The sequence below is a fragment of the Salmo salar genome, chromosome 11 (genome assembly GCF_965601325.2).
Source record: "Salmo salar chromosome 11, fSalSal1, whole genome shotgun sequence".
In the NCBI taxonomy this organism is placed as follows: Eukaryota; Metazoa; Chordata; class Actinopteri; order Salmoniformes; family Salmonidae; genus Salmo; species Salmo salar.
Genome location: NC_138301.1, coordinates 35,606,666 through 35,633,513, shown reverse-complemented (window position 1 = coordinate 35,633,513; position 26,848 = coordinate 35,606,666). Strand labels below are relative to the sequence as shown.

At 44.9% G+C, this 26,848-nt stretch overlaps 1 protein-coding gene and 1 long non-coding RNA gene across 2 annotated transcripts in view; one reads left to right on the top strand and one right to left on the bottom strand.

Annotated features, from left to right (window-relative positions):
• The window catches only part of adamtsl5 (ADAMTS like 5), a 58,705-nt gene that overhangs the window by 10,721 nt on the left and 21,136 nt on the right, over window positions 1-26,848 (bottom strand). Inside the window, exons 2-8 of the mRNA XM_045689423.2 lie at window positions 20,814-20,889; window positions 14,753-14,913; window positions 13,812-13,872; window positions 12,227-12,332; window positions 11,136-11,263; window positions 6,561-6,681; window positions 438-524 (exon numbers count right to left, since the gene is read on the bottom strand). Coding sequence (XP_045545379.1) covers window positions 438-524; window positions 6,561-6,681; window positions 11,136-11,263; window positions 12,227-12,332; window positions 13,812-13,872; window positions 14,753-14,913; window positions 20,814-20,889 — 740 coding nt within the window. The remainder of the gene's footprint in view (window positions 1-437; window positions 525-6,560; window positions 6,682-11,135; window positions 11,264-12,226; window positions 12,333-13,811; window positions 13,873-14,752; window positions 14,914-20,813; window positions 20,890-26,848) is intronic.
• LOC145859124 (uncharacterized) lies at window positions 19,258-22,968 on the top strand. The gene is made up of 3 exons (XR_014379376.1): window positions 19,258-19,590; window positions 21,148-21,267; window positions 22,212-22,968. It is a non-coding gene; the product is annotated as an uncharacterized LOC145859124 (long non-coding RNA).

Sequence of the window (26,848 nt, the reverse complement as noted above, 5' to 3'; positions counted from 1 at the left end):
TTTCCATTTCAGGAGTCTTGTAAATGTGGGTGAGAATAGATGGATAGCCTTGGGTGTTGTGTTGACTGGAGAGCCCAGCCAGAGTGCAGCTGGGTATCAACCAGAGAACTGTATCTGTCTCTGGTGCCAGGAAGTAACAGTAAGCTAACAGGAATGAGAGGAGAGCAGAATTATGGCTACTTAAAGTGTCAGGGAAGTGGTAGAGTTCTATAGCCATGGCTGGGTGGGTAGAAACTCATAGCAGACATACAGATGATAAAAAGGTCTCAAAGCAAATTCTCTGTCAAACCAGCACTTCTGAGAGGCTGTCTGTGTATGTACTGTATATAGTTAATGATATACAGAACATTGATGCTGTCCTTGTGTGACAGCTCATTCCCAGTGTGTGTGTGTGCATGTGTGTGCGCGTGCGTCTGTCAAGCTGAGCCATCTCTTACCCAGATAGTTCCTGCTGTTATCGGTGACACGGATGTGAGTAGCTCCAGCTGGGATCATGGTCACTTCATTGTACCCAAACGGACCCGCTATAGCCAACAGAGTACAGAGACATTCATTAAGACAGATATTACACCAGTGGGAGACAAGTAGAAACCATTCATTTAGAGACTGGGTAACATTAATGATGTAGATAAACACAATATGTGGTGCAGTATGTGGTATATGCACCACATATGCAATATATATATATATATGCACCACATATGCATATATATATATATATATATATATATATATATATATATATATATATATATATATATATATATATATATATATATATATATTATATATGTGAATATATACTGTATATGCTTATGGGTAACACTTGTAAAACTTTATTAAAGTAAATACATAAACTCAGAAAAAAGGTCCTCTCACTGTCAACTGCGTTTATTTTCAGCAAACTTAACATGTGTAAATATTTGTATGAACATAACAAGATTCAACAACTGAGACATAAACTGAACAAGTTCCACAGACATGTGCTAACAGAAATGGAATAATGTGTCCCTGAACAAAGGGGGGGTCAAAAGTAACAGTCAGTATCTGGTGTGGCCACCAGCTGGATTAAGTACTGCAGTGCATCTCCTCCTCATGGTCTGCAACAGATTCCTCCTCATGATCTGCACGTGAGATCTGGGCTCTTCGCTTGCCATGGCAGAACACTGACATTCCTGTCTTGCAGGAAATCCCGCACAGAACAAGCAGTATGGCTGGTGGCATTGTCATGCTGGAGGGTCATGTCTGGATGAGCCTGCAGGAAGGGTACCACATGAGGTAGGAGGTCTTCCCTGTAACGCACAGCGTTGAGATTGCCTGCAATGACAACAAGCTCAGTCCAATGATGCTGTGACACACCGCCCCAGACCATGACGGACCCTCCACCTCCAAATCGATCCCGCTCCAGAGTACAGGCCTTGGTGTAACGCTCATTCCTTCGACGATAAACACGAATCCGACCATCACCCCTGGTGAGACAAAACCGTGACCCGTCAGTGAAAAGCACTTTTTGCCAGTTCTGTCTGGTCCAGCAACGGTGGGTTTGTGCCCATAGGCGACGTTGTTGCCGGTGATGTCTGGTGAGGACCTGCCTTACAACAGGCCTACAAGCCCTAAGTCCAGCCTCTCTCAGCCTATTGCGGACAGTCTGAGCACTGATGGAGGGATTGTGCGTTCCTGGTGTAATTCGGGCAGTTGTTATTGCCATCCTGTACCTGTCCCGCAGGTGTGATGTTCAGATGTACCGATCCTGTGCAGGTGTTGTTACATGTGGTCTGCCACTGCGAGGACGATCAGTTGTTCGTCCTGTCTCCCTGTAGTGCTGTCTTAGGCGTCTCACAGTACGGACATTGCAATTTATTGCCCTGGCCACATCTGCAGTCCTCATGCCTCCTTGCAGCATGCCTAAGGCACGTTCACGCAAATGAGCAGGGACCCTGGGCATCTTTCTTGTTTTTCAGAGTCAGTAGAAAGGCCTCTTTAGTGTCCTAAGTTTTCATAACTGTGACCATAATTGCCTACCATCTGTAAGCTGTTAGTGTCTTAATGACAGTTGCACAGGTGCATGCATGTTCATTAATTGTTTATGGTTCATTGAACAAGCTTCGGAAACAGCGTCTAAACCCATTACAATGAAGATCTGTGAAGTTATTTGGATTTTTACAAATTATCTTTGAAAGACAGGGTCCTGAAAAGGGACATTTATTTTTTTGTGGAGTTTATATACACATATATAATATATATATATATATCTATCTATATATATCTATATATATATATATACACACATATACATATATATATATATATATACATACATACACAGCTTTTTTCTGAGTTATATATTCTCATAGCAAATAGTTAATACATACATATTAATTTACTCATTAATGATAACTAAATTAGGATTATATGATGATTTACAGACAGTTTATTAATGGTTAACATTTCAAACCAAAGAGGGATATTTCACCATCGAGCCAAAAGCATGGACCATTCATTTAGAGAGTGATTTTTCACTAGTTGGTCAAAAGCAGTCAACATCTCTGTGGTCCCCCTGCTGCTGGTGTGTGAAAAGCGAGCAGCAAGACTACCCTATTCATCGTGTTTTTTTCTATGGGACTGAGATTCCGTTGCTGTTGTTTTGACAATTTTAGGTCTCTGAGATTAAAGCTGTGTGTGAATTAAGAGTTATAGTGCTATTTTAAACTGGTCCATTTTCTTATTATTTTGTGTTTGAAGAAAGCGTAAAGCTAATATGGTGATTTACCGGCACCTGTAACACTGAGTCCTGAACTGAATATTGTGTGAAATTCATTTATTTTGGTCACTAGATTGCGGTGATATAGCTTAAAGCGGCAATCAGCAGTTGCTACATACATTTTTTATGGACTTATAAATGAAATGTACCCACTGAACTCATAAATGTCACATGAACTTACTTCATCTGTCCTACCCCATCAGAACACAAAATATAAGCTTGTTTTACTCCAACGTTTGTAAACAAAGAAAATGTTAAACACTATATGGCCTCAAAATATGGTTAAAACTATAATGTTGATATCATGATGGTCAGTCCTTGCATCCATAGCTTTGTCTATGAATTTGAGAGTGGTTCATTTCTGCAGCCCCATCCCTCAGCTGTTTACTGAACCAGGGGCAGGAAGAACGCTTTGTTATTGTTTCTACTGTAGATTGCCGCTTTAAAGCCATTTCATAACCATAGGCAAGCCAATTTGAAGACAATGCTCTAATCATCGGCTAGTTTAAAACGGTGGAAGCCCTCAATTGCAACGTCCATGCTAAAACGGGTTATATCCATCTAGAGTCCTCTATCTATCTCTATGGTTCAGCAATAGACTTAGTTATGAACCTGAGTTAGAGTTTTTTTTATGAATCTCGTGTATTAGTGCTGGGCTAGAACAAAGGCCTGCAGACCCCGGAGGGGCCTACCCTTAATAAGTTCAGCTGTGTTCAGAACTTCCTCGTTCAAACAAACATCTAGCAACATCTAAAAACCAAAAACGTTTTCTATGCAAGCTAACATCACTGTGTGGCTGTACTTGTTTCCAGTTAGTAGGTACTGTACTATTAAAAATGCCATGAAATAGCTTTTAATTCAAATTCTGGTGGTTGTAGCATGGCCAAAATCAAAGCAAAAGTAGGACAAATCCAACTCATGCAAACTTTCATCAAAACACCACCGCCTACTGCAGCAGATGCAATGGTGCGGACTGGTTATATCCATCCATCTATGGTTCAGACTTTCTCCATTGAAACTGAATGAATTCCGTCAGATCGCAAAGATTTTGCCATGTTGTGTGAAGAGCTGGAGTAAGTCAGCTGTTCTACAACACAAAATTCTTCAACTGTCTAGTTTTGTCTCGTCTCTCCTTACGTCAGCTCTACACCACATGGCTGTAGAGTTATGAAACTGATCTAGATGTATGTGATAGATCTGCACAGGGCTGTAGAGTTATGAAACTGATCTAGATGTATGTGATAGATCTGCACAGGGCTGTAGAGTTATGAAACTGATCTAGATGTATGTGATAGATCTGCACAGGGCTGTAGAGTTATGAAACTGATCTAGATGTATGTGATAGATCTGTACAGGGCTGTAGAGTTATGAAACTGATCTAGATGTATGTGATAGATCTGTACAGGGCTGTAGAGTTATGAAACTGATCTAGATGTATGTGATAGATCTGCACAGGTCTGTAGAGTTATGAAACTGATCTAGATGTATGTGATAGATCTGCACAGGGCTGTAGAGTTATGAAACTGATCTAGATGTATGTGATAGATCTGCACAGGGCTGTAGAGTTATGAAACTGATCTAGATGTATGTGATAGATCTGTAGAGTTATGAAACTGATCTAGATGTATGTGATAGATCTGTACAGGGCTGTAGAGTTATGAAACTGATCTAGATGTATTTGATAGATCAGCTCAGGGCTGTAGAGTTATGAAACTGATCTAGATGTTTTTTTGTGTTAGTGCTAGGCTGGAACAAAGATCTTCACACAATTTGGCCACCAAGGTGCCTATCCTGTAGAGTTCAGCTGTAGGGTTTGAGTTATCAACCTTGAGTCAGGGTTCTGTTCCGCCTCCGGTTAACATTAGAGAGTTATAGCCTGACCGTGATGATTATTTGAATCTGGTGAGTTAGTACTGGGCTGGAACAAACACCTGCACACCAGACGTGCCTGCCCTTAAGAAGATCTTATAGAGTTAGAAAAGGTAAGATAAATGTATGAAGTCACTCTGGATAAGAGCGTCTGCTAAATGACTAGAATATAAATGTATGAAGTCACTACTGTAAGTCACTCTGGATAAGAGCGTCTGCTAAATGACTAGAATATAAATGTATGAAGTCACTACTGTAAGTCACTCTGGATAAGAGCGTCTGCTAAATGACTAGAATATAAATGTATGAAGTCACTACTGTAAGTCACTCTGGATAAGGGCGTCTGCTAAATGACTAGAATATAAATGTATGAAGTCACTACTGTAAGTCACTCTGGATAAGAGCGTCTGCTAAATGACTAGAATATAAATGTATGAAGTCACTACTGTAAGTCACTCTGGATAAGAGCGTCTGCTAAATGACTAGAATATAAATGTATGAAGTCACTACTGTAAGTCACTCTGGATAAGAGCGTCTGCTAAATGACTAGAATATAAATGTATGTATAGCTTGACCGTGATGAGTTCTCTGGGCCCTTGGCTTTTGACCCTGTGGGAAGCAATGATTACACCCAGCGGCATCAAATCTGTTATGCCTCATTGGGACACACAGCTGCAGGAGGAGAGAAAACCCAGCAAGCCCTCCTAGGCTGCCCAGGCACTCAAACAAAGCCTCCTTTATCTCCATGTTGTCTCCTCACTCAAGCTGAACCATCATGAAGCAGTACAGTCTCTCTTCAGTCACTGTGCCCACACGCGGCGCCAGCTCAAGAGAGGATTCTGTTTCAGAATGGAGCGCAGTGCCAAATCACACGGCAGAGGTGTTGGCCGCTCTGTGTGTGTGTCTGTATGTGTGTGTGTCTGTATGTGCGTGTGTCTGTATGTGCGTGTGTCTGTATGTGCGTGTGTCTGTATGTGCGTGTGTCTGTATGTGCGTGTGTCTGTATGTGCGTGCGTGTGTGTGCGTGTGTATGCGTGTCTGTCTGTGTGGAGGGGAGGGGGGATTTATTCTTGTGTATTCTTGTTTGGGTGCCTGTGTCTGCCTTTGATAGAGACAGAGTGCACGTGTGTGTCCGTGTGTGTGTGTGCCTTTCTCTGCTGCTTGAACACTCGGTCACTGTCCTGCAGGAGTCACTTAGGTCACTTAGGCCCTCAGAACACACACACACACACACACACACACACACACACACTGCATTTATGGGCCTAGAGTAACATTCTGTTTGTTAGAGTGCAGCACGTACCATTAGTGTTCCCTTATCCAAACTTCATGAATCCAGCTTTGACTTAACATATGCACTGAGTGTACAAAACATTAGGAACACCTGCTCTTTCCATGACATACACTGACCAAGTCAATTCTATGATCCCTTATTGATGTCACCTGTTAAATCCACTTCAATCAGTGTAGATGAAGGAGAGGAGACAGATCAAAGAAGGGGTTTTAAGCCTTGAGACAATTCAGACATGGAGGGTGTGTGTGTGCCATTCAGAGGGTGAATGGTCAAAACAAAAGATTGAAGTGTCTTTGAATGGGGTATGGTAGTAGGTGCCAGGCGTAACGGTTTGAGTCAAGAACTGCACCGCTACTGGGTTTTTCACGCTCAACAGTTTCCTGTGTGAATCAAATGGTCCACCATCCAAAGGACAACCAGCCAACTTGACACAACCATGGGAAACATTGGAGTCAACATGGGCCAGCATCCCTGTGGAACGCTTTCAACACCTTGTAGAGTCCATGCCCCGACAAATTGAGACTGTTCTGAGGGCAAAGGGGGGTGCAACCAAATATTGTGTGTCAGCCTTTGACATTTTGTTTGCTCTGTCTATGCTTCGAGGTTGTGTGTGAGTGTGCACGCGCGAATGTGTACCTGCTCCCTGTGCATTCTGGTACACACTCCTGTGGTGTAGACAGGTGGAGTTCTGTCCTCCACACACCATACAGGCATCCTCCTGCTGGTCCGAGCCCAGGATCAGGTCACAGCCCGGTGTCTGCACAACACAGACAACACACAGGCAACGTTCAGACAACGCACAGACAGCACACAGGCAACACACAGGCAACGTTCAGACAACACAGAGACAATGAACATAAAACCAGACACACATAACAGACAAAACAAAAAACAAATCAAGGTTGAAAACCAAATACAGCACCCCAAGATACCACCTGAAAAACAGAGCACCACCAACTGCTGATGGACTTGTAAAACATAGACTCAGTGAAATGCCACAAGCAGCACCGCAGATATTGAGATGAGCGAGATGCAAGACTTCCCTCTCACAGTCACACACAGCAGCTGCGTATGTACACGGGTTCGCTTTACGCTATTACAACGTGGGAGCCACGGGACCAAAATGGCTGAGAATTTGTGCCTCGCTCTTCAACGCTCTTAGTTGTTGCGGAAATTGACCCACTCTGCTGTTTACTTTCTGCATTTATGTCATATCGCTGAGTCTACCTTTAAGGGACGATCACTCCGGGTACCTGATTAGACTGGACAGGCTCTTTTACTATGCCTCAGACACACAGCTTTATGACTGGGTTTTCATCGTGACACATTCACACCACGTCAGGGAGTTCAGAGTCAGTAATCCTTTGGCAGAAAAGAGCCTATGGAAAAGTCTAGTTGTTTTCTCCTTTCTCTGTAAAAGTGGGACTGACCTCTGACCCCGGCTTGGGCAGGCTGACCCCCCAATATATCAGTCCAGGCCTAAAGTTCAGGGGTGATGATTGGCGGGTCAAAGGTCCCATAAGAAGTCAGGGGTGTGTCATGTAAACAGACAGCCCTTCCCCCTACGGCAGAATTACAGTAATCTAAAGCAATTCTAGTTGAGGGGTGCAGGTTTTCTACAACACCACAAAACTCAGAAGGCTTCAGAATAATTCTGAACAGGAAGTAGTGCATGTAGATAATACCACACCAACATTTCTTAGAAGATGGTGACCTAGCGATGGAGGTAAGTTGAAGATGTGGATGTTTTTTCCACTACATAAAAGGACAAGGGCCACAGCACTAATTAACTATGTCCATGTAGTCAGATGTTGCTCTATGGTGAACATCCCCACTGTCTCTGTTGAAGCATGTTCCACTCTCCCTCCACACTGTCTCTGTTGAAGCATGTTCCACTCTCCCTCCACACTGTCTCTGTTGAAGCATGTTCCACTCTCCCTCCACACTGTCTCTGTTGAAGCATGTTCCACTCTCCCTCCACACTGTCTCTGTTGAAGCATGTTCCACTCTCCCTCCACACTGTCTCTGTTGAAGCATGTTCCACTCTCCCTCCACACTGTCTCTGTTGAAGCATGTTCCACTCTCCCTCCACACTGTCTCTGTTGAAGCATGTTCCACTCTCCCTCCACACTGTCTCTGTTGAAGCATGTTCCACTCTCCCTCCACACTGTCTCTGTTGAAGCATGTTCCACTCTCCCTCCACACTGTCTCTGTTGAAGCATGTTCCACTCTCCCTCCACACTGTCTCTGTTGAAGCATGTTCCACTCTCCCTCCACACTGTCTCTGTTGAAGCATGTTCCACTCTCCCTCCACACTGTCTCTGTTGAAGCATGTTCCACTCTCCCTCCACACTGTCTCTGTTGAAGCATGTTCCACTCTCCCTCCACACTGTCTCTGTTGAAGCATGTTCCACTCTCCCTCCACACTGTCTCTGTTGAAGCATGTTCCACTCTCCCTCCACACTGTCTCTGTTGAAGCATGTTCCACTCTCCCTCCACACTGTCTCTGTTGAAGCATGTTCCACTCTCCCTCCACACTGTCTCAGTTGAAGCATGTTCTTCTGCTGTGCTCTAAGGGTTATATGTGGTTAGGCAACAGTAGTCTTACACTACGACCAGCTAACTCTAACCATTCTATAGAGAGGCCAGTGCTGTCCGGATGCTTGGAAAGACACCAGTGGCCCCAATGTACCTTCTGTGACAGAGAGTTCACACACAGATATGCACTCACGCATGCATGCACACACACGGAAAAGTGCATGTACACACAAACCTGCCCTATTTTGTATAGTATTTGAAAGTATTTACTTGGATATACCACAGAGGCACAAAGAGGGACTGGTGACAAGGGAAGCTGGTGAGTGATGGAGGAGAGACGAGATGTGGAGAGACGAGACAAGGAGAGGAGAAAATAGGAGAGACATGAAGAGGAGAGACATGGAGAGGAGAGACAAGGAGAGATGAGGAGAGAAGAAAAAAGAGAGACGAGGAGAGGAGAGACGAGGAGAGACGTGGAGAGGAGAGACGAGGAGAGATGAGGAGAGACGTGGAGAGGAGAGACGAGGAGAGACAAGGAGAGACGTGGAGAGGAGAGAAGAAAAAAGAGAGACGATGAGAGGAGAGAATAGGAGAGACGTGGAGAGGAGAGAAGAAAATGAGAGACGAGGAGAGGAGAGACGAGGAGAGAATAGGAGAGACGTGGAGAGGAGAGAAGAAAAAGAGAGACGAGGAGAGGAGAGACGAGGAGAGACGTGGAGAGGAGAGAAGAAAAAAGAGAGACGAGGAGAGGAGAAATACCAACCATACAAAGCACTTTGAAGCCTGGTGAAAAGCATCATATAAATAGAAATCATTATTATTATAATAATATTAAACACTCAGAGAGAGAAGATTCTTTTACATTTTAAATGTACCTTTATTTAACCAGGCTAGTCAGTTAAGAACAAATTCTTATTTACAATGACGGCCTACCGGGGAACAGTGGGTTAACTGACTTGTTCAGGGGCAGAACGACTGATTTTTACCTTGTCAGTTCTGGGATTCGATCCAGCAACGGTTACTGGCCCAACGCTCTAACCACTAGGCTACCTGCCGCCCCAGATTCAAGTGGGCCTTTGTGTATGTTTGAGTGTGTGTGTGTGACTCCGCCTGTGTGTGCGTGTGTGCATGTTTGCGTGTGTAAAGGGGTCATTTGCTTGCTACACCCCAGTCAGATTACAATCTGTATGTTCCTCCTGCAGTGCAGAGAAAACCAATCAAGTGGGAAACATATAATTATCTACCCCTCACACACACACAGTGAATCTGTGTACGCAACAGTATATGAATCAACACAACAAGCTACCTGAGTGCATGAGGCACTCTTTATTGTATACATCAATACACACACACCATATTTAGTCCAGGCAGCTATGTGTAGTGTGGGCCTGAACTCAATCTGTGTGACGCTGCCTTCCAGACCAGCTGGACTCTGCATCTGCTTCCTGTCCTAGACCACGTCCCCTGGGACCTCAGACAGTTTAGGACCACCGCTGACCTCACGCCCCATAAATCCCCTCATACACATCAACACACACACAGACATACAATCACACACACAGACATAAAGACCAACATGCTAATGTTCACACTCCTACCCTTCTCCCCACACACACACACACACACACACACAGGTTTTGATAGAGGACCATAATGTACTAATGACCAAAGCCTCAACCTCAGGGGAGAGAATTGAATTTCCAATCATCTCCATCTGCTGGAGTGTGTGTAGGATGGGAGAACCCTATTACTGAGGTGTGTGTGTGTGGGGGGGGGATGGGAGAACCCTATTACTGAGGTGTGTGGGGGGGATGGGAGAACCCTATTACTGAGGTGTGTGGGGGGGATGGGAGAACCCTATTACTGAGGTGTGTGGGGGGGATGGGAGAACCCTATTACTGAGGTGTGTGTGTGTGGGGGGGATGGGAGAACCCTATTACTGAGGTGTGTGTGTGTGGGGGATGGGAGAACCCTATTACTGAGGTGTGTGTGTGGGATGGGAGAACCCTATTACTGAGGTGTGTGTGTGGGATGGGAGAACCCTATTACTGAGGTGTGTGTGTGGGATGGGAGAACCCTATTACTGAGGTGTGTGTGTGGGATGGGAGAACCCTATTACTGAGGTGTGTGTGTGGGATGGGAGAACCCTATTACTGAGGTGTGTGTGTGGGATGGGAGAACCCTATTACTGAGGTGTGTGTGTGGGATGGGAGAACCCTATTACTGAGGTGTGTGTGTGTGTGTGTGTGTGTGTGTGTGTGTGTGTGTGTGTATGTGGGTGTGTGTGTGTGTGTGTGTGTGGGTGCTCTGACAACGCACAGGATGAGTAAACTACTCCTAAGGGAACCAGCGGAAATGGTCAACACAGTCCCAATACTGTCCAGACAGAGACAGTCCCAATACTGTCCAGACAGAGACAGTCCCAATACTGTCCAGACAGACAGTCCTAATACTGTCCAGACAGACAGTCCTAATACTGTCCAGACAGAGACAGTCCCAATACTGTCCAGACAGAGACAGTCCCAATACTGTCCAGCCAGAGAGAAAAGGGATGTGAGAGTGTGTGCTTTTGATTCCGGTACTGCCTGACACACACACACACAGTGAGACCACCTCTCTGCATAGTGGACACACACACACACACACACACACACACACAAAATTGTCACTCACCAAGCATTTTCCATTAACACACACATCTCCAGCCTCTTTACTGCAGGCAGTGCCGTCCAGGACGCGACCAAAGTTGTAGTAGAAGTTGTGACCCTGGGCCAGACAGCTCAGCTCACACGGGTTAGAACCTTAGGTTAGGAGGTGGTATTACAAGACAATGTAAACATACACATATGTACAACCTCCTCACTGACAGACATTACCTCTCACATACAACTAACCAGTACAGTTACTAGAAAGTCACGTTACTGGCTATTCTAGTCTATTTCTCCTAGCTGTAGTACTGCAGTACAGGGTTTAAAAGAACTGTACATTTGAATTGATGGAAGGAGGTAACTAGTAGCAGGTGGAGGACAGATGGGAATGGAAGGAGGTAGGAGAACGGGGAAGGAGATAGGAGAACGGGGAAGGAGGTAGGAGAACGGGGAAGGAGGTAGGAGAACGGGGAAGGAGGTAGGAGAACGGGGAAGGAGGTAGGAGAACGGGGAAGGAGGTAGGAGAACGGGGAAGGAGGTAGGAGAACGGGGAAGGAGGTAGGAGAACGGGGAAGGAGGTAGGAGAACGGGGAAGGAGGTAGGAGAACGGGGAAGGAGATAGGAGAACGGGGAAGGAGAACGGGGAAGGAGAACGGGGAAGGAGGTAGGAGAACGGGGAAGGAGGTAGGAGAACGGGGAAGGAGGTAGGAGAACGGGGAAGGAGGTAAGAGAACGGGGAAGGAGGTAGGAGAACGGGGAAGGAGGTAGGAGAACGGGGAAGGTGGTAGGAGAACGGGGAAGGAGGTAGGAGAACGGGGAAGGAGGTAGGAGAACGGGGAAGGAGGTAGGAGAACGGGGAAGGAGGTAGGAGAACGGGGAAGGAGGTAGGAGAACGGGGAAGGAGGTAGGAGAACGGGGAAGGAGGTAGGAGAACGGGGAAGGAGGTAGGAAGGGGGGGGGGAGTAGGGTGCAGAGGGGAAAGGGTGAAACAGGTCAGTGGAGAGTATGGACTGAACTCATAATACAGATGTGGCCAAATGACAAGCAGATTTCCCAATAGACACATGCCACATTTAGTGTGCGCACACACACGCACACACATCATGCCTCACCGACCTCCATGGAAGGTGGTCCATCTGTAACTGTTTCCAGTCACCAGCGGTCTGTCGTTGTAGGCAGAACACTGCATCTCCCTGAAGTCCTCTGAGCCCCCAGCACACCCCTACAGCAGACAGATATACAGTAGAGACCTGGTTACCCAGTGCTATGCACTCACACATGCATGCCTCAACACACCTCACCACCTTATGTTAATATGTTTAATATACTGTACCCAATACTGACTCACTGTCTAAACACACATGTACACACCCATACGTCTGACAGAGGATCCTCGCCGTATACCTTCCAAGGTAACCAACGTCTTGGACGGTATATCTTCAAGAATATATACCATGAAAATATACTATTCACTGAGGGTGTAGATGAAAACTCTGTTGTATCTATCTATTTATGGGACTCAGATAGAAGCATATGTACTGTTCATATAGTATGCCTTCCCTGTAGCTCAGTTGGTAGAGCATGGTGTTTGCAACGCCAGGGTTGTGGGTTCGATTCCCACGGGGGGCCAGCACAGAAAAAAAAAAATGTATGAAATTGTATGAAATGTATGCATTCACTACTGTAAGTCGCTCTGGATAAGAGCGTCTGCTAAATATGTAAAATGTAAATGTAAGTGTTATTGAAGTGTTGTGGTTGCAGGTTCACTTGGCACATCTAAAGTATCAGGAGCTCAACTTGTGTACAGTACAAGAGTGACAGGTTCATGTTTCAGTGAAACTGATCACGCCCAGACAGCATACCTGCTTAGTTAAATATAGTAACAGCACAGTTCACATTCACTGAACCAAATTTGTTATCAGCCCTGAAGCACACTTAGCTTATCGTTTCAAAATGTTTGACAACAATACAAAAGTCTGCATCGACCTTTCAGTATAGAAATCCATCATTCAAAAGTTGTGATCCTGATTACACATTTTTTTTTAAGGAGAACAGATGTATTTTTCCTTCGGTTTGGTTATTCTTAGACAGTGAAGAAAGGGAGAAATCAGAAAGGGATGATGCAGGGTTGAAAGTAACTTTAGGGCGGACCAGGAATCGAACCCTTGTGTCTTGTGGCAAAGCGTGAATGGGGGTATGCAGTAGACAGCACATGACAACAAGTTACAGTTACAACGAGATTGTAACACATAGTGGAATCTCAAACTCCAAAAAAAGCAACAAGTGACAAATTGATAGGTTACAAATTCCTGTCATACACACAAGGCTGACGCAGGGTTACAGATCTGTTTGTGACTTAGCCAACTCCTCGTTCTGTTGTGTTTATCCATTGTCTTGCCAGCGTGTCATGTAGGCCTATGGCAGGAGTCAGAGGAGTTCTCACTTCAACAGATGAGACCAGGGACGTGCTAATTAGACTAAAGGGACTTCCTGGACTCATCCAAAACAAAATGCTCCTTTAAATGTTCCTTTCCTAAATGTTTTAAACCGTTTTCCATTGCGAGCTGTACACAAGCTTGACACTCACTTGGCTGCATGATATTCTGGATGTTGTATTGGGCCAGTAGGTCTTGGCATGATAGCCGTGCAAACACAGCATACTGGTTTCCCTGTGTGGTGATGTCATCGTGTTGACACATACCTTGGTGTTGCAGATCTTGTATTGTCTGGGGTCTCCTGAACATGGTCCGCCAACTGGGTTCCTGGGACAGAGTTCAGTCATTTATGAAAATGACAATGACTTAGAAATAAGGAGGGTTCTATGGTGTAACAATCAAATAAATGCTATTACGGTTAGCCTGATGTCCCGTGGGCAGATTCTGTGTGTAGACCGAGAGAATCTGCCAGGACTGAATGGGATGTGTGAGATCCGAGCAGCATTAGTTATTTTTTTTTGTCACTGGTTATTTGGATGAATCAGGATTGGGAAAAGGCGATGCTTAAACTGATTCGCCTCGAGTGCTTCGCACCTGTGCCCTCGTGGATCGGAAGGGGGGGGGGGGGGGGGGCTTTGCCAGAGAGTTCCCTTTTGCAACAGGGGGAGACATGGTTTTTGCTGGAAATTACAATATCTAATATATATGAACACCGAAGTTAAACATGCAGTTGACCAAATTCCGTGAGATTTTACTTCTGCTTTAACAGAGATTACTGTAAGCCTACTGAACACAGGGATGAGCCTCCAGCCAAATGTTTTCATTTGAGAAGTAGTAAATCTGACTGGGGCCATTGTGGTCAAAATGTTAGGCCCTGTCCAGTTAAAAACTACTTTTTTCTATGTTTTATATTTCCTCAAAATAAGGTTGGAATAATACTGTGAAATTGTGAAAATTATGATAATGCACTTTTAGTTTAAGACTGTACACTTATGGGTACATTAAATAAGGCCACTGGTCATCCCATTACAGAAATCTGACTTGAATGGGAAAGTTTGTGGTAGTCATTGTGTTCTCATGTTTTATTACTAGATAGACCACAGCAAATACAGAGAAAGCAGCATGCAAAGACATTTACTTACATTTTTTGAGGATTAACCTGTTTGAAACAGGTCTCTGTTGTGATTGGACCATCCCTGGTTCTTACCTGGTGATGCAGGTGCGTATACGCACAGAGGCCCCTCCCCCACATGAGCGCGAGCACACGGACCAGCCATTCCACGAGGCCCATTCGTTCCTGTAGTGCAGCTGTCGTCGGGCACGCGCTGAACGACCCTCTGAAGGACCCCACGCAGACACCCAGGAAGACTGAGACACAGAAGGTCAGAGGTCAACATCGTTTATTGACGTAAAGTAAACTAGACTCTATCTATTGATATATTTCTAATGGTTCACATACATTACAAACAGCACTCTGCATCAACTGATTATTCATTGATTCCTACAGAACTGATCCCAAAGGGCCAAGGTCATTAGCTTATTGGTTGGAGAATGGATTCTCTAGGGCCCCAATTATGATTCCTTAGAAGATACGTCACTTTGGATTGAACGATTGGCTGATTGATTTGGTCATTCAACAATACACTTAGACAACAGTCAAATCAGTTTCCGTTATTACCACTCACATATTATGATTAAAGCAGTACATTCATTCCAAATGATTGAGCATGAACATGTATTGCCAGAATAAATCAAACAACTCTCTCCCCATTGTGGAGCTCTGGGCCCATATTCATAAAGGTTGAGTTCATGCCCGACTACATTGCAGATGCATACCAGATCTTACAATGCCTGGATAAGTATTTAACATATCACACTGTGTGTGTGTGTGTGTGTGTGTGTGTGTGTGTGTGTGAGGGAGGGGGTGAAAGCGAGGTATAGGTGAGGTAAATGCCATGAATGTGTGAAAGGGGTGTAGTGTGTGTGTGTGTGTGTGTGTGTGTGTGTGTGTGTGTGTGTGAGAGAGAGAGGGAGGGGGTGAAAGCGAGGTATAGGTGAGGTAAATGCCATGAATGTGTGAAAGGGGTGTAGTGTGTGTGTGTGTGTGTGTGTGTACACACCCTGCTACCTGTCAACAAGATCACCTTTGGGAAGCCAGTTGTTTAGTGCTGTCTATAAAAACTTCATCTCCATCACATAAATCTATTTCAAGAGTGTGTGTGTGTGTGTGTGTGTGTGTGTGTGTGTGTGTGTGTGTGTGTGTGTGTGTGTGTGTGTGTGTGTGTGTGTGTGTGTGTGTGTGTGTGTGTGTGTACCTTCACCCCTATGTGACAACTGTAAACACAGCCAAACAACAAAATGATGAGAGAACTAAAAGGTTAATTTTCAAAAGCATTCCAGGGTTTCCCTGGAGGTGGATTTAAACTGGCAGTGATCCATCTTATCTTTCATCAGGAAGCAGAGCATGGGCTTCAAAACCTTTCACTTATAGTACACATTAATATGTATCACTAACTGACAAACATATCCACTTCTACTGAAAGCATTGCTGTGCACGTACGTGGTTGACACCCGTGCCAAAGGTGTGTGTTCACCCTGTCTGACTTCCTGGTTGGCTACTATTGGCCCGGTTTCAGATCAATCAGTTCCCTTGTTGTGCATAGCTGTAAGCAAAATGATTATATCGCCACCTATCTCTCTGAGAGCCCTAGCCCTGGGTGGAGTTTAGGCCATATTATTTCTATACTAATCAGGTATTTTCAGGTCAATGGGGAGGGGAGTCACTAAGGGCCAAGTGAGTGGATTGGAAATCGGCCCCAAAGTCAGTCAGGTTTCCCTCTGTTAAGGTTCAGGAGTGAATAGTCTAGAGGACTACATTACACACTCCATCATATGGTCCATGGCAGGATGACCTGGAGTTACCACCACCGCCAGTTAAATTAGCATCGATAAAGTTGGAGATAGGAAGGCCCGGCATTCTAGATGAATGAAAACAACCTCTGACCTTTCCAAACACCCCCCAATCCCCTTTATTATCCCCTTATCCCTCAATTTATTCTGGGAGAGGTGATTTAAGGTAAGGTACAGCGAATCAGGAATCCCCTTCACTTCTACAGAGTAAATAAGTCATCTTTGTCCGAGCCAAAACAGCCCATAGGACAGGAGCCCATCTCCTATTTCCGTAGTGTGAGGGAGCTTGATGTACACCCCTTGGACAGGATGCTATGCTAGTCTGTCGCAGGGCCTTACCGCCAAACTATCTCCCTACTGCTGAGTGCCAAGCAGAGAGCCCCGGTTTTTAGAGTCTTTGGTATGACTCGACCAGGAAACAAACCCACAACCTTCCAATCTCAATCACTACTTGGACTCCCGAGTGGTGCAGTGGTCTAAGGTCCTGCATCTCAGTGCAAAAGTCCCTGGTTCGAATCCAGGCTGTCACATCTGTCTGTGATTGGGAGTCCCATAGGGCGGCGCACAATTGGCCCAGCGTTGTCTGGGTTTGGCTGGGGTACGCTGTCATTGTAAATAAGAATTTGACTAGTTAAATAAAGGTTAAATATAAAATCAATTTAAAAAGGCGGATAGTCTAACCACAAGACCTCTGAATTGAATGCTCTCAGAGTGGCTTATAGGTAATCAGGTTGACCTGGATACCAGAATGGATGGACGTCTCAGGGTAGGAGTGCTGATCTAGGATCAGGTCCCCCGTCTATGTAATCTTATTCATTGGGATTCAAAAAGGGAAGACGGATCCTAAATTAACACTAGGTTTACTTAGCGGTTAGACTAGATTGTGGATTTGTGGCTGTAGGAACATGCGCATAAACTAATCCCAGAGAAGATTCAGGAGAACTGTGCTGATATAGGATCAGTTTTGTCTTGTAGATGGAACATTCGTACATGGACAGGACATCGTGGATCAACAGTTCTACTCATACAGAAAAGGAAGCAGATACAAAACGTAATTCACACCATTTCTATTCACACCTTTATCAAGGTAGATTGTTGTTTTTCAAGTGTATAATTTTGATGCATCTGAATGACTCAGGTAAGACTCTGGTAAGAGTTAAGATAAGAGAATAAAGACTTCCACAAAGTTGAATTGTTGTTTGTGTAACATGGTGGATGGATAAAGCACAGGGGAGCAGCATTATACAGTGTGCTGGCCTTTCTTTATACATAGTGCATTTTTGCCCAGCACCTGTGTGTAGCAACACGCCACAGGTTCATGGTCTGGTGATGAGGTGGCCCTGCCTGCGACTTCAAAATCAATGTCAAGTCTATAACGGTGTACTCCCTGTTCACCCATGAGTGTGTGGCCAGGCACGTCTCCAACTCAACCATCAGGTTTGCTGACAACACAACAGTGGTAGGCCTGATTACCAACAATGACGAGACCACCAACAGGGAGGAGGTGAGAGCGCTGGTGGAGTGGTGCCAGGAAAATAACCTCTCCCTCAACGTCAACAAAACAAAGGAGCTGATCGTAGACTACAGGAGACAGCAGAGAGAGCACACCCCCATCCACATCGACGGAGAGGGTAAAAGGTTTCATGTTCCTCGGTGTGCACATCACTGGTGTCCTGAAATGGTCTCTTCACACAGACAGACAGTGTGGTGAAGAAGGCGCAACAGCGCCTCTTCAACATCAGGAGGCTGAAAAAATTTGGCTTGGCCCCCAAGACCCTCACAAACTTGCACCATTGAGAGTATCCTGTCGGGCTGTATCACCGCCTGGTACGGCAATCGCATCGCCCGAAACTGCAGGGCTCTCCAGAGGGTGGTGTAGTCAGCCCAATGCTTCATCAGGGGCACATTGCCTACCCTCCAGGACATCTACAGCACCCGTTGTCACAGGAAGGCCAAGAAGATCAAGAACCTCAGCCCTCCGAGACACGGCCTGTTCACCCCGCTACCATCTAGAAGGAGGAGACAGTACAGGTGCATCAAGAGACTAGGACCATCAAATCTGGGACCGAGAGTCACTACTAACCGGCCCAGTACCCTGCCCTGAACCTCAGACACGGTCACTAGCCAACTACCACCGGGTACTCTACCCCACACCTTAGAGATCACTGCCCTATGTACATAGAGTCATTGAACACTGGTCACTTTAATAATGTTTACATACTGTTTTAGCCAATTAACATGTATATAGTGTATTCTAGTCATGGCTCATCCTATATAACCACTGCTATACACACACACACACCTTTCTATTCAGATACTGTCCATATTGTCTACACACATCATTCACATACATCTACAGTGCCTTCAGAAAGTATTCATACCCCTTGATTTTTCCAAATTTTGTTGTGTTACAAAGTGGGATTAAAATGTATTTAGTAATCATTTTTTATTAAATGATCTGACCAAAATACTCTATAGTCTTGATTTCCTGCTGTGTTTTTTATTTATTTGTTATATCTTGTTTATTATTTGTGTACTTGTTTGACATGATACTGCATTGTTAGGAGCTAGTAACTTAAGCATTTCACTGCAACCTCTATAAAATATGCGACCAATAAACTTTGATTTGAGACTTTGGTCTCTACCGTGGGTGACCCGGGTTCAGATCCCGCCCATGACATGATTTCACCTTAGTTGACTTGAAGAGTTTGGCACATGCCTACCTTAGTCGGACAAAAACCTGTAAAGTGCTCCATTTAATCACTCCCCTTTTCACTATAGCCCAGTCAGTCAGAGGAATGACACTGGTGATTGGCTGAGGGTTATCGGACATGGCTGGGCAATGGTTGACTGCCTCTGCCACCTGAGGGTAGTGTGTGTGTGTGTGTGAGAGAGAGAGAGAGAGAGTAAGAGTGAAAGAAGGAAAGAAAGAGTCCAGGACCAACAGATAGTGTTAACAAGGCTGTAAATTCAACCTCAAGTTCAGTTTTGCTGCCACATTTAGTGGGACCAGCGTTTTAAACCGGCCTGTCTGTGTGTCAACATTCTGAGGGAAACTAGAGAGGAAGGCACTTGGCTTTAACGTCTCTGACGGAGGGACAGAACGGAAGGACTGGATGGAATTCCAAGAGAAAGGCATGTTAATAAAACACAGCTTTGTTTAAGGGGGGGGGTGGACAGAGGACTATTTGGGATGTCAGGAGGAGGTGTGTGGGGGAGTGTGAGGGGTGTGTGTGTACGTGTGTCAGGAAAGCCTCCTTACCCTCAGGCTCTCCCTGGCAACCAGACAAACAGTGATGAAAGATGGCCGCTCCGCTTGAAGGAGAAGCGAGGGGCAACGCAGCAATTAGAGCGTGCCCAGATGGGAGAGAGATGGAGAGCAACTACCAGCCCTATAGGAACATGCCGCCGTCCCCGCCTTCATTAGCAGGCTAAACGCTACACAAACATTCCAATCAGCTCCTTTCTTCCAGAACCTCAGAACCTCAGTAGCCGTGCCAGCAGGACCCCTCATCACATCTGATACTAGTTGGAGCACTTTGATTTCTATATTATCTAAATGACCTGGATTTTCCTCAGGGAAACACTGGAGAACAGGCACCCTATTCCTTATATAGGCCACTACTTTTGACCAGGGCCCAGAGGATTAGGGTTAGTAGTGCACTATATAGGGAATAGGGTGCCATTTGGTACGCAAACTTTCTTCGCACAGATTAGAGCATCTGACTAATTTTACATTTTAGTCATTTAGGACTGTTCTCCTAACAGGCCCTGTTCTCAGACCTGTTTCTGCTGTCTTGCCAACTCCTATGGTCATTGTCAAGCCAATAGGAGTTGGCAAGACCGCACAAACAGATCTGGGAGCAGGCTACTGAATGGGGCCTATGAGTTTATAAAGCGTCCAGCCAGGATGGGTTCAATTTAATTTCACGTCAGCCATTTCAGGGGGATGATTGGAAATGTCCCATTAATGTAGCATTGTGGGGACTTTCATGAACTGACTCAAAACCGTGGGCATCCAGTCAGTAGGTGTTGAGGTGAATCAAAACATTCTTGTTTAATGTTTCCAAAAGCTTTCCTAGCGAAAGTGTTAATATTCATTATTTAGTAGTGTTATCTTGACAACATGAAATCACACGCTCGCAGAACAGTTAAGTGCTTAATTTGACAAATTCTGTTCGTTCACACATATACTGGATAATTGTTACTCTCTCGCGGCTGTGCAGCAGGGCTGTGGAGAGAAATAAGAAACTTCTTTAGCGATGTGAAACCCAGCCCTCAGTAGGCGCTGTGGACATGTCTATCAGTGTTAATGAGGTGTGCTGGAGAAGGGAGTGAAGAAGACAGAACTAACTTACGCTGGGCTGGGAGGACAGGCAGATGGCAGAGACCAGCAGGCAGATGAAGGTCAGAGCCTGGCAGAGAGACAACCTCCTGGAGACAGACAGACAATAAACAACCTCTGTCAGTTATGCACCCAGCTTTTCTCCATACCAATCACACCATCACATCGATAAACAACCCCGATTAAATCAGAGAGAGAGAGAGAGAGAAAAATGAGGGGGGACAGCGAGAGAGAGGGAGGTGAGAGAGAGGGAGGTGAGAGAGAGGGAAAGTGAAAGAAAGAGAGAGTGGGGAGGAGGGAGAGAGAAGAGAGATTTTTGATGGTCTTTGACAAATTCTCACTTACAGAAGTTAAAAAACAGAGACAAGAGACAAAGACAGAGACAGAAAGAGACATCCTCACCGAGTTCAAGACAGAGACGGAGAGAGAAAGGCAGAGATACAGAGACAGAAGGACAAAGAAATCAGGTAAATTATTAAATTCAAGCTATATGTTGTAATATCTAAGCAAGATTCCTGATGCTGTGCATATGTGAATGGCACTAGCCCAAGTGCACCCTTGGAGATGTAGAGTGGTACATTTGTAGTGGAGATATCCATCTTGTTGGCAGACATGACAGGCCAGAAGGAAATAGCAAGCAAAAGAGAGAGAAAAAGACAGACACAAACAGATAGAAAGTGGGACAGAGAGAGACCTGTCCAACCAAAAACATAGAGACCCGGAAAACCTGAGTCTACGCCTTCACTATGGTGAATCACTAAAACAATACAGAAATACACTACGGAAAAAGAAGGAACAGCACGTCAGAAATCAGCTCAATGTAATTGAAGAATCCATAGACTCTAACCACTTCTGGGAAAATTAGAAAACACTAAACAACAACACGAAGAATTATCTATCCAAATGGAGATGAATGGGTAAACCACTTCTCCATTCTTTTTGGCTCTATAACAAAGAGCAAAAACATATACATGATCAAATACAAATCTTAGAATCAACAGTAAAGACTACCAGAACCCACTGGATTCTCCAATTACCTTGAATGAGCTACAGGACAAAATAAAAACCCTCCAACCCAAAAAGGCATGTGGTGTTGATGGTATCCTTAATGAAATGATTGTCACGACTTCCGCCGAAGTCGGCTCCTCTCCTTGTTCGGACAGCGTTCGGCAGTCAACGTCACCGGCTTTCTAGCCATCGCCGCTCCATTTTTCATTGTTCCATCGGATGGGGCCACAGTGTCTTCTGATCCCTCCTGTCTCAGCCTCCAGTATTTATGCTGCAGTAGTTTATGTGTCGGGGGGCTAGGGTCAGTCTGTTACATCTGGAGTATTTCTCTTGTCTTATCCGGTGTCCTGTGTGAATTTAAATATGCTCTCTCTAATTCTCTCTTTCTGTCTTTCTCTCGGAGGACCTGAGCCCTAGGACCATGCCTCAGGACTACCTGGTATGATGACTCCTTGCTGTCCCCAGTCCACCTGGCCGTGCTGCTGCTCCAGTCTCAACTGTTCTGCCTGCGGCTATGGAACCCTGACCTGTTCACCGGACGTGCTTGTTGCACCCTCGACAACTACTATGATTATTATTATTTGACCATGCTGGTCATTTATGAACATTTTAACATCTTGACCATGTTCTGTTATAATATCCACCCTGCACAGCCAGAAGAGGACTGGCCACCCCTCATAGCCTGGTTCCTCTTTAGGTTTCTTCCTAGGTTTTTGGCTTTTCATGGGAGTTTTTCCTAGGGAGTTTTTCCTAGCCACCGTGCTTCTTTCACATGCATTGCTTGCTGTTTGCGGTTTTAGGCTGGGTTTCTGTACAGCACTTTGAGATATCAGCTGATGTACGAAGGGCTATATAAATAAATTTGATTTGATTTGATTTTGTTTGTTCCCTGCACACCTGGTTTACATTCCCAATCACACTGCATGTATTTATGTGTGAAATTGTTTTTTGTTACGTGTTTCGTGTGTACGCGCCAGGCTGGGTTTTTCCCCGTTGTTCCGATGTTTTTCCACGAAGGATGTTTATTGTATAACATTTGATCATTTTTGTGACTTGTACCTTTGGCTGGAGGTTGACGCAGTGGCGTCTGTCTGTTTATTGCCTCTACCGAAATAAAGTGTGCGCCTGTTCACAACTCTCTGCTCTCCTGCACCCGACTTCTCCAGTAGCGCACACCTTGACAATGATAAAATATACAGACAACAAATTTAAATTGGCTATACTTAAATTGTTAACATCATCTTTAGCTCTGGAATCTTCCCCAATATTCGGAACCAAGGACTGATAACCCCAATCCACAAAAGTGGAGACAAATTTGACCCCAATAACTACCGTGGGACATGCGTCAACAGCAACCTTGGGAAAAGCCTCTGCATTATCATTAACAGCAGACTCATACATTTCCTCAGTGAAAACAATGTACTGAGCAAATGTCAAATTGGCTTTTTACCAAATTATCAAACGTCAGACAACGTATTCACGCTGCACACCCTAATTGACAAACAAACAAACCAAAACAAAGGCAAAGTCTTCTCATGCTTTGTTGATTTCAAAAAAGCCTTCGACTCAATTTGGCATGAGGGTCTGCTATACAAATTGATGGAAAGTGGTGTTGGGGGAAAACAGACAACATTATAAAATCCATGTACACAAACAACAAGTGTACGGTTAAAATAGGCAAAAAACACACATTTCTTCCCACAGGGCTGTGGGGTGAGACAGGGATGCAGCTTAAGCCCCACCCTCTTCAACATATATATCAACGAATTGGCGAGGGCACTAGAATAAAAGTCAGCAGCACCCGGCCTCACCCTACTAGAATCTGAAGTCAAATGTCTGTTTGCTGATGATCTGGTGCTTCTGTCACAAACCAAGAAGGGCCTACAGCAGCACCTAGATCTTCTGCACAGATTCTGACAGACCAGGGCCCTGACAGTAAATCTCTGTAAGACCAAAATAATGGTGTTCCTAAAAAGGTCCAGTCGCCAGGACCACAAATACAAATTCCATCTAGACACTGTTGCCCTAGAACACAAACTATACATACCTTGGCCTAAACATCAGCACCACAGGTAACTTCCACAAAGCTCTGAACGATCTGAGAGACATGGCCATCAAAAGGAACATACAATTTGACATACCAATTAGGATCTGGCTAAAAATACTTAAAATATCAGTTATAGAACCCATTGCCCTTTATGGTTGTGAGGTCTGGGGTCCGCTCACCAACCAATAATTCACAAAATGGGACAAACACCAAATTGAGACTCTGCATGCAGAATTATGCAAAAATATCCTCCGTGTACAACGTAAAACACCAAATAATGCATGCAGAGCAGAATTAGGCCGATACCCGCTAATTATAAAAATCCAGAAAAGAGCCATTAAATTCTACAACCACCTAAAAGGAAGTGATTCCCAAACCTTCCATAACAAAGCCATCTCCTACAGAGAGATGAACAATTCAGGCCTCACTTAACACAGGAGCCCCGGCTCTAGGGGTCACTGATAATAACAACAAACAAGCTGCCATGCCACTGGGGCCCCTAGGGGCAGGGCAGGAGCCAACGTCAAGAATACACCCACACATCATCATCATTAACTCTCTCCCACAGCACCACCAGGGTTCAGCCACCTCCCACCATCATCATCATTAACTCTCTCTCCCACAGCACCACCAGGGTTCAGCCACCTCCCACCATCATCATCATTAACTCTCTCTCCCACAGCACCACCAGGGTTCAGCCACCTCCCACCATCATCATCATTAACTCTCTCTCCCACAGCACCACCAGGGTTCAGCCACCTCCCACCATCATCATCATTAACTCTCTCTCCCACAGCACCACCAGGGTTCAGCCACCTCCCACCATCATCATCATTATTAACTCTCTCTCCCACAGCACCACCAGGGTTCAGCCACCTCCCACCATCATCATCATTAACTCTCTCTCCCACAGCACCACCAGGGTTCAGCCACCTCCCACCATCATCATCATTAACTCTCTCTCCGACAGCACCACCAGGGTTCAGCCACCTCCCACCATCATCATCATTAACTCTCTCTCCCACAGCACCACCAGGGTTCAGCCACCTCCCACCATCATCATCATTATTAACTCTCTCTCCCACAGCACCACCAGGGTTCAGCTACCTCCCACCACCCCTGACTGTAAAACACAACTATTCTCAAATGTAAGACCTGAGTGTATTTGTGCGTGTGTACCCATGCGGATGTGTAATGGGTGTGTTTTCCCAATGCCCTAGAAACGCTAATTCAGTCAAAATAAACAACTTGTGTGTGTGTGTGTGTGCCAGCTACCTACCTTATTTAGCCTTAATTTATACATGTAGGTCAATTAAGAACAAATTCGTATTTACAATGAAGACCTGTCCGCAGTGGCAGAGATGGAAGCAGTACAGGGCAAGACATTGCCTATGTTTTATGGTCGGTATACTATTCAGCCTATGACTACTTATTAAACACATGATACTGCTGATAAAGGACCACGTCTGTCAAAACGTTCCTCCTATAATCAATAGAATGAAGCCAAACACATTGTAAACATGGACCATGTCTGTCAAAACGTTCCTCCTATAATCAATAGAATGGAGACAAACACATTGTAAACATGGACCATGTCTGTCAAAACGTTCAAATGAAGCCAAACACATTGTAAACATGGACCATGTCTGTCAAAACGTTCCTCCTATAATCAATAGAATGGAGACAAACACATTGTAAACATGGACCATGTCTGTCAAAACGTTTGAATGAAGCCAAACACATTGTAAACATGGACCACGTCTGTCAAAACGTTCCTCCTATAATCAATAGAATGGAGACAAACACATTGTAAACATGTGTTTGGTACCACTCTATTCCAGCCATTACAATGAGCCCGTCCTCCTAAAGCTCCTCCCACCAGCCTCCTCTGCTGTACAGTTCCCTTCGTTCTTTAGTGATGTTTATTTATTTGAATGACTGCCGTGCTTCATCTGGATATGTGTGGAGATACTCTCAAGGATGCTCCGACGATAACCCGAGACCACACACACACTTAATTTGACTAGTTACACTAGTTACACCCACATGCACACCGGTCATGCGCACACAAACAGGATATCTGTACTTCATCCTCTCCCTGGCTGACACACACAGGATATCTGTACTCATCCTCTCCCTGGCTGACACACACAGGATATCTGTACTTCATCCTCTCCCTGGCTGACACACACAGGATATCTGTACTTCATCCTCTCCCTGGCTGACACACACAGTCACTCTGACTCATCAAAGGCTTCAGTGTGTTTTCTCAGAAATGTCTCAGAAATCCTTGGAAACCCCCCTCTATAAAGGCTTCCTGGTAGTGATTTGTTTAGTGCTAACTAACTACTGTTAGTCCATCTGTAAGGAGAGTTGCACAAGTCAAGTGGGTCTGATTTGTCATTTGAGAAACAGCACATGAGTACATCTCTAATGGTACTTTATTCCCTGCATATGGCTCTGGTAAGAAATGGTGCACTATGGGCCCTATAAATAGAATAGGGTTCCATTTGAGGCGACACTCATACCATTTGTCCAAGTCTCAGGATTAGAGACCACTAGGGTATGTTGATGTTAGATCTCCATCAGCAAATCAAGCTCCTCCAGTTCACTCACTCCTTCTCTCCTTCTTTCGCTCCTTTTCTCACACTCTCTCCCCTCTTCTCCACTTCTCACTCTCCTCCACATCTCACTTTCTCTCCTCCACTTCTACCCACCCCTTCTTCCCTTTTCTGTCAATCTCCACTCAAGCCTCATATAAACCGGTCCAGGGGTATAGGCACGGGGCCCACCCAACTACCGGGGAGCCAGGCCAATAAAGCCAGGCCCACACACTCAGATTGAGCAAAAAATAAATATTTGTATTTATTCATTTAAAAAACAAAATTATGCCCTTTAATTTCCAGTGTTCCAAACAGGACATTATTTGTCTGTCTTTTTATCTAAACATACAAACACCATCAGATAGAATTGACAGCAAGCAGTGCACTGGG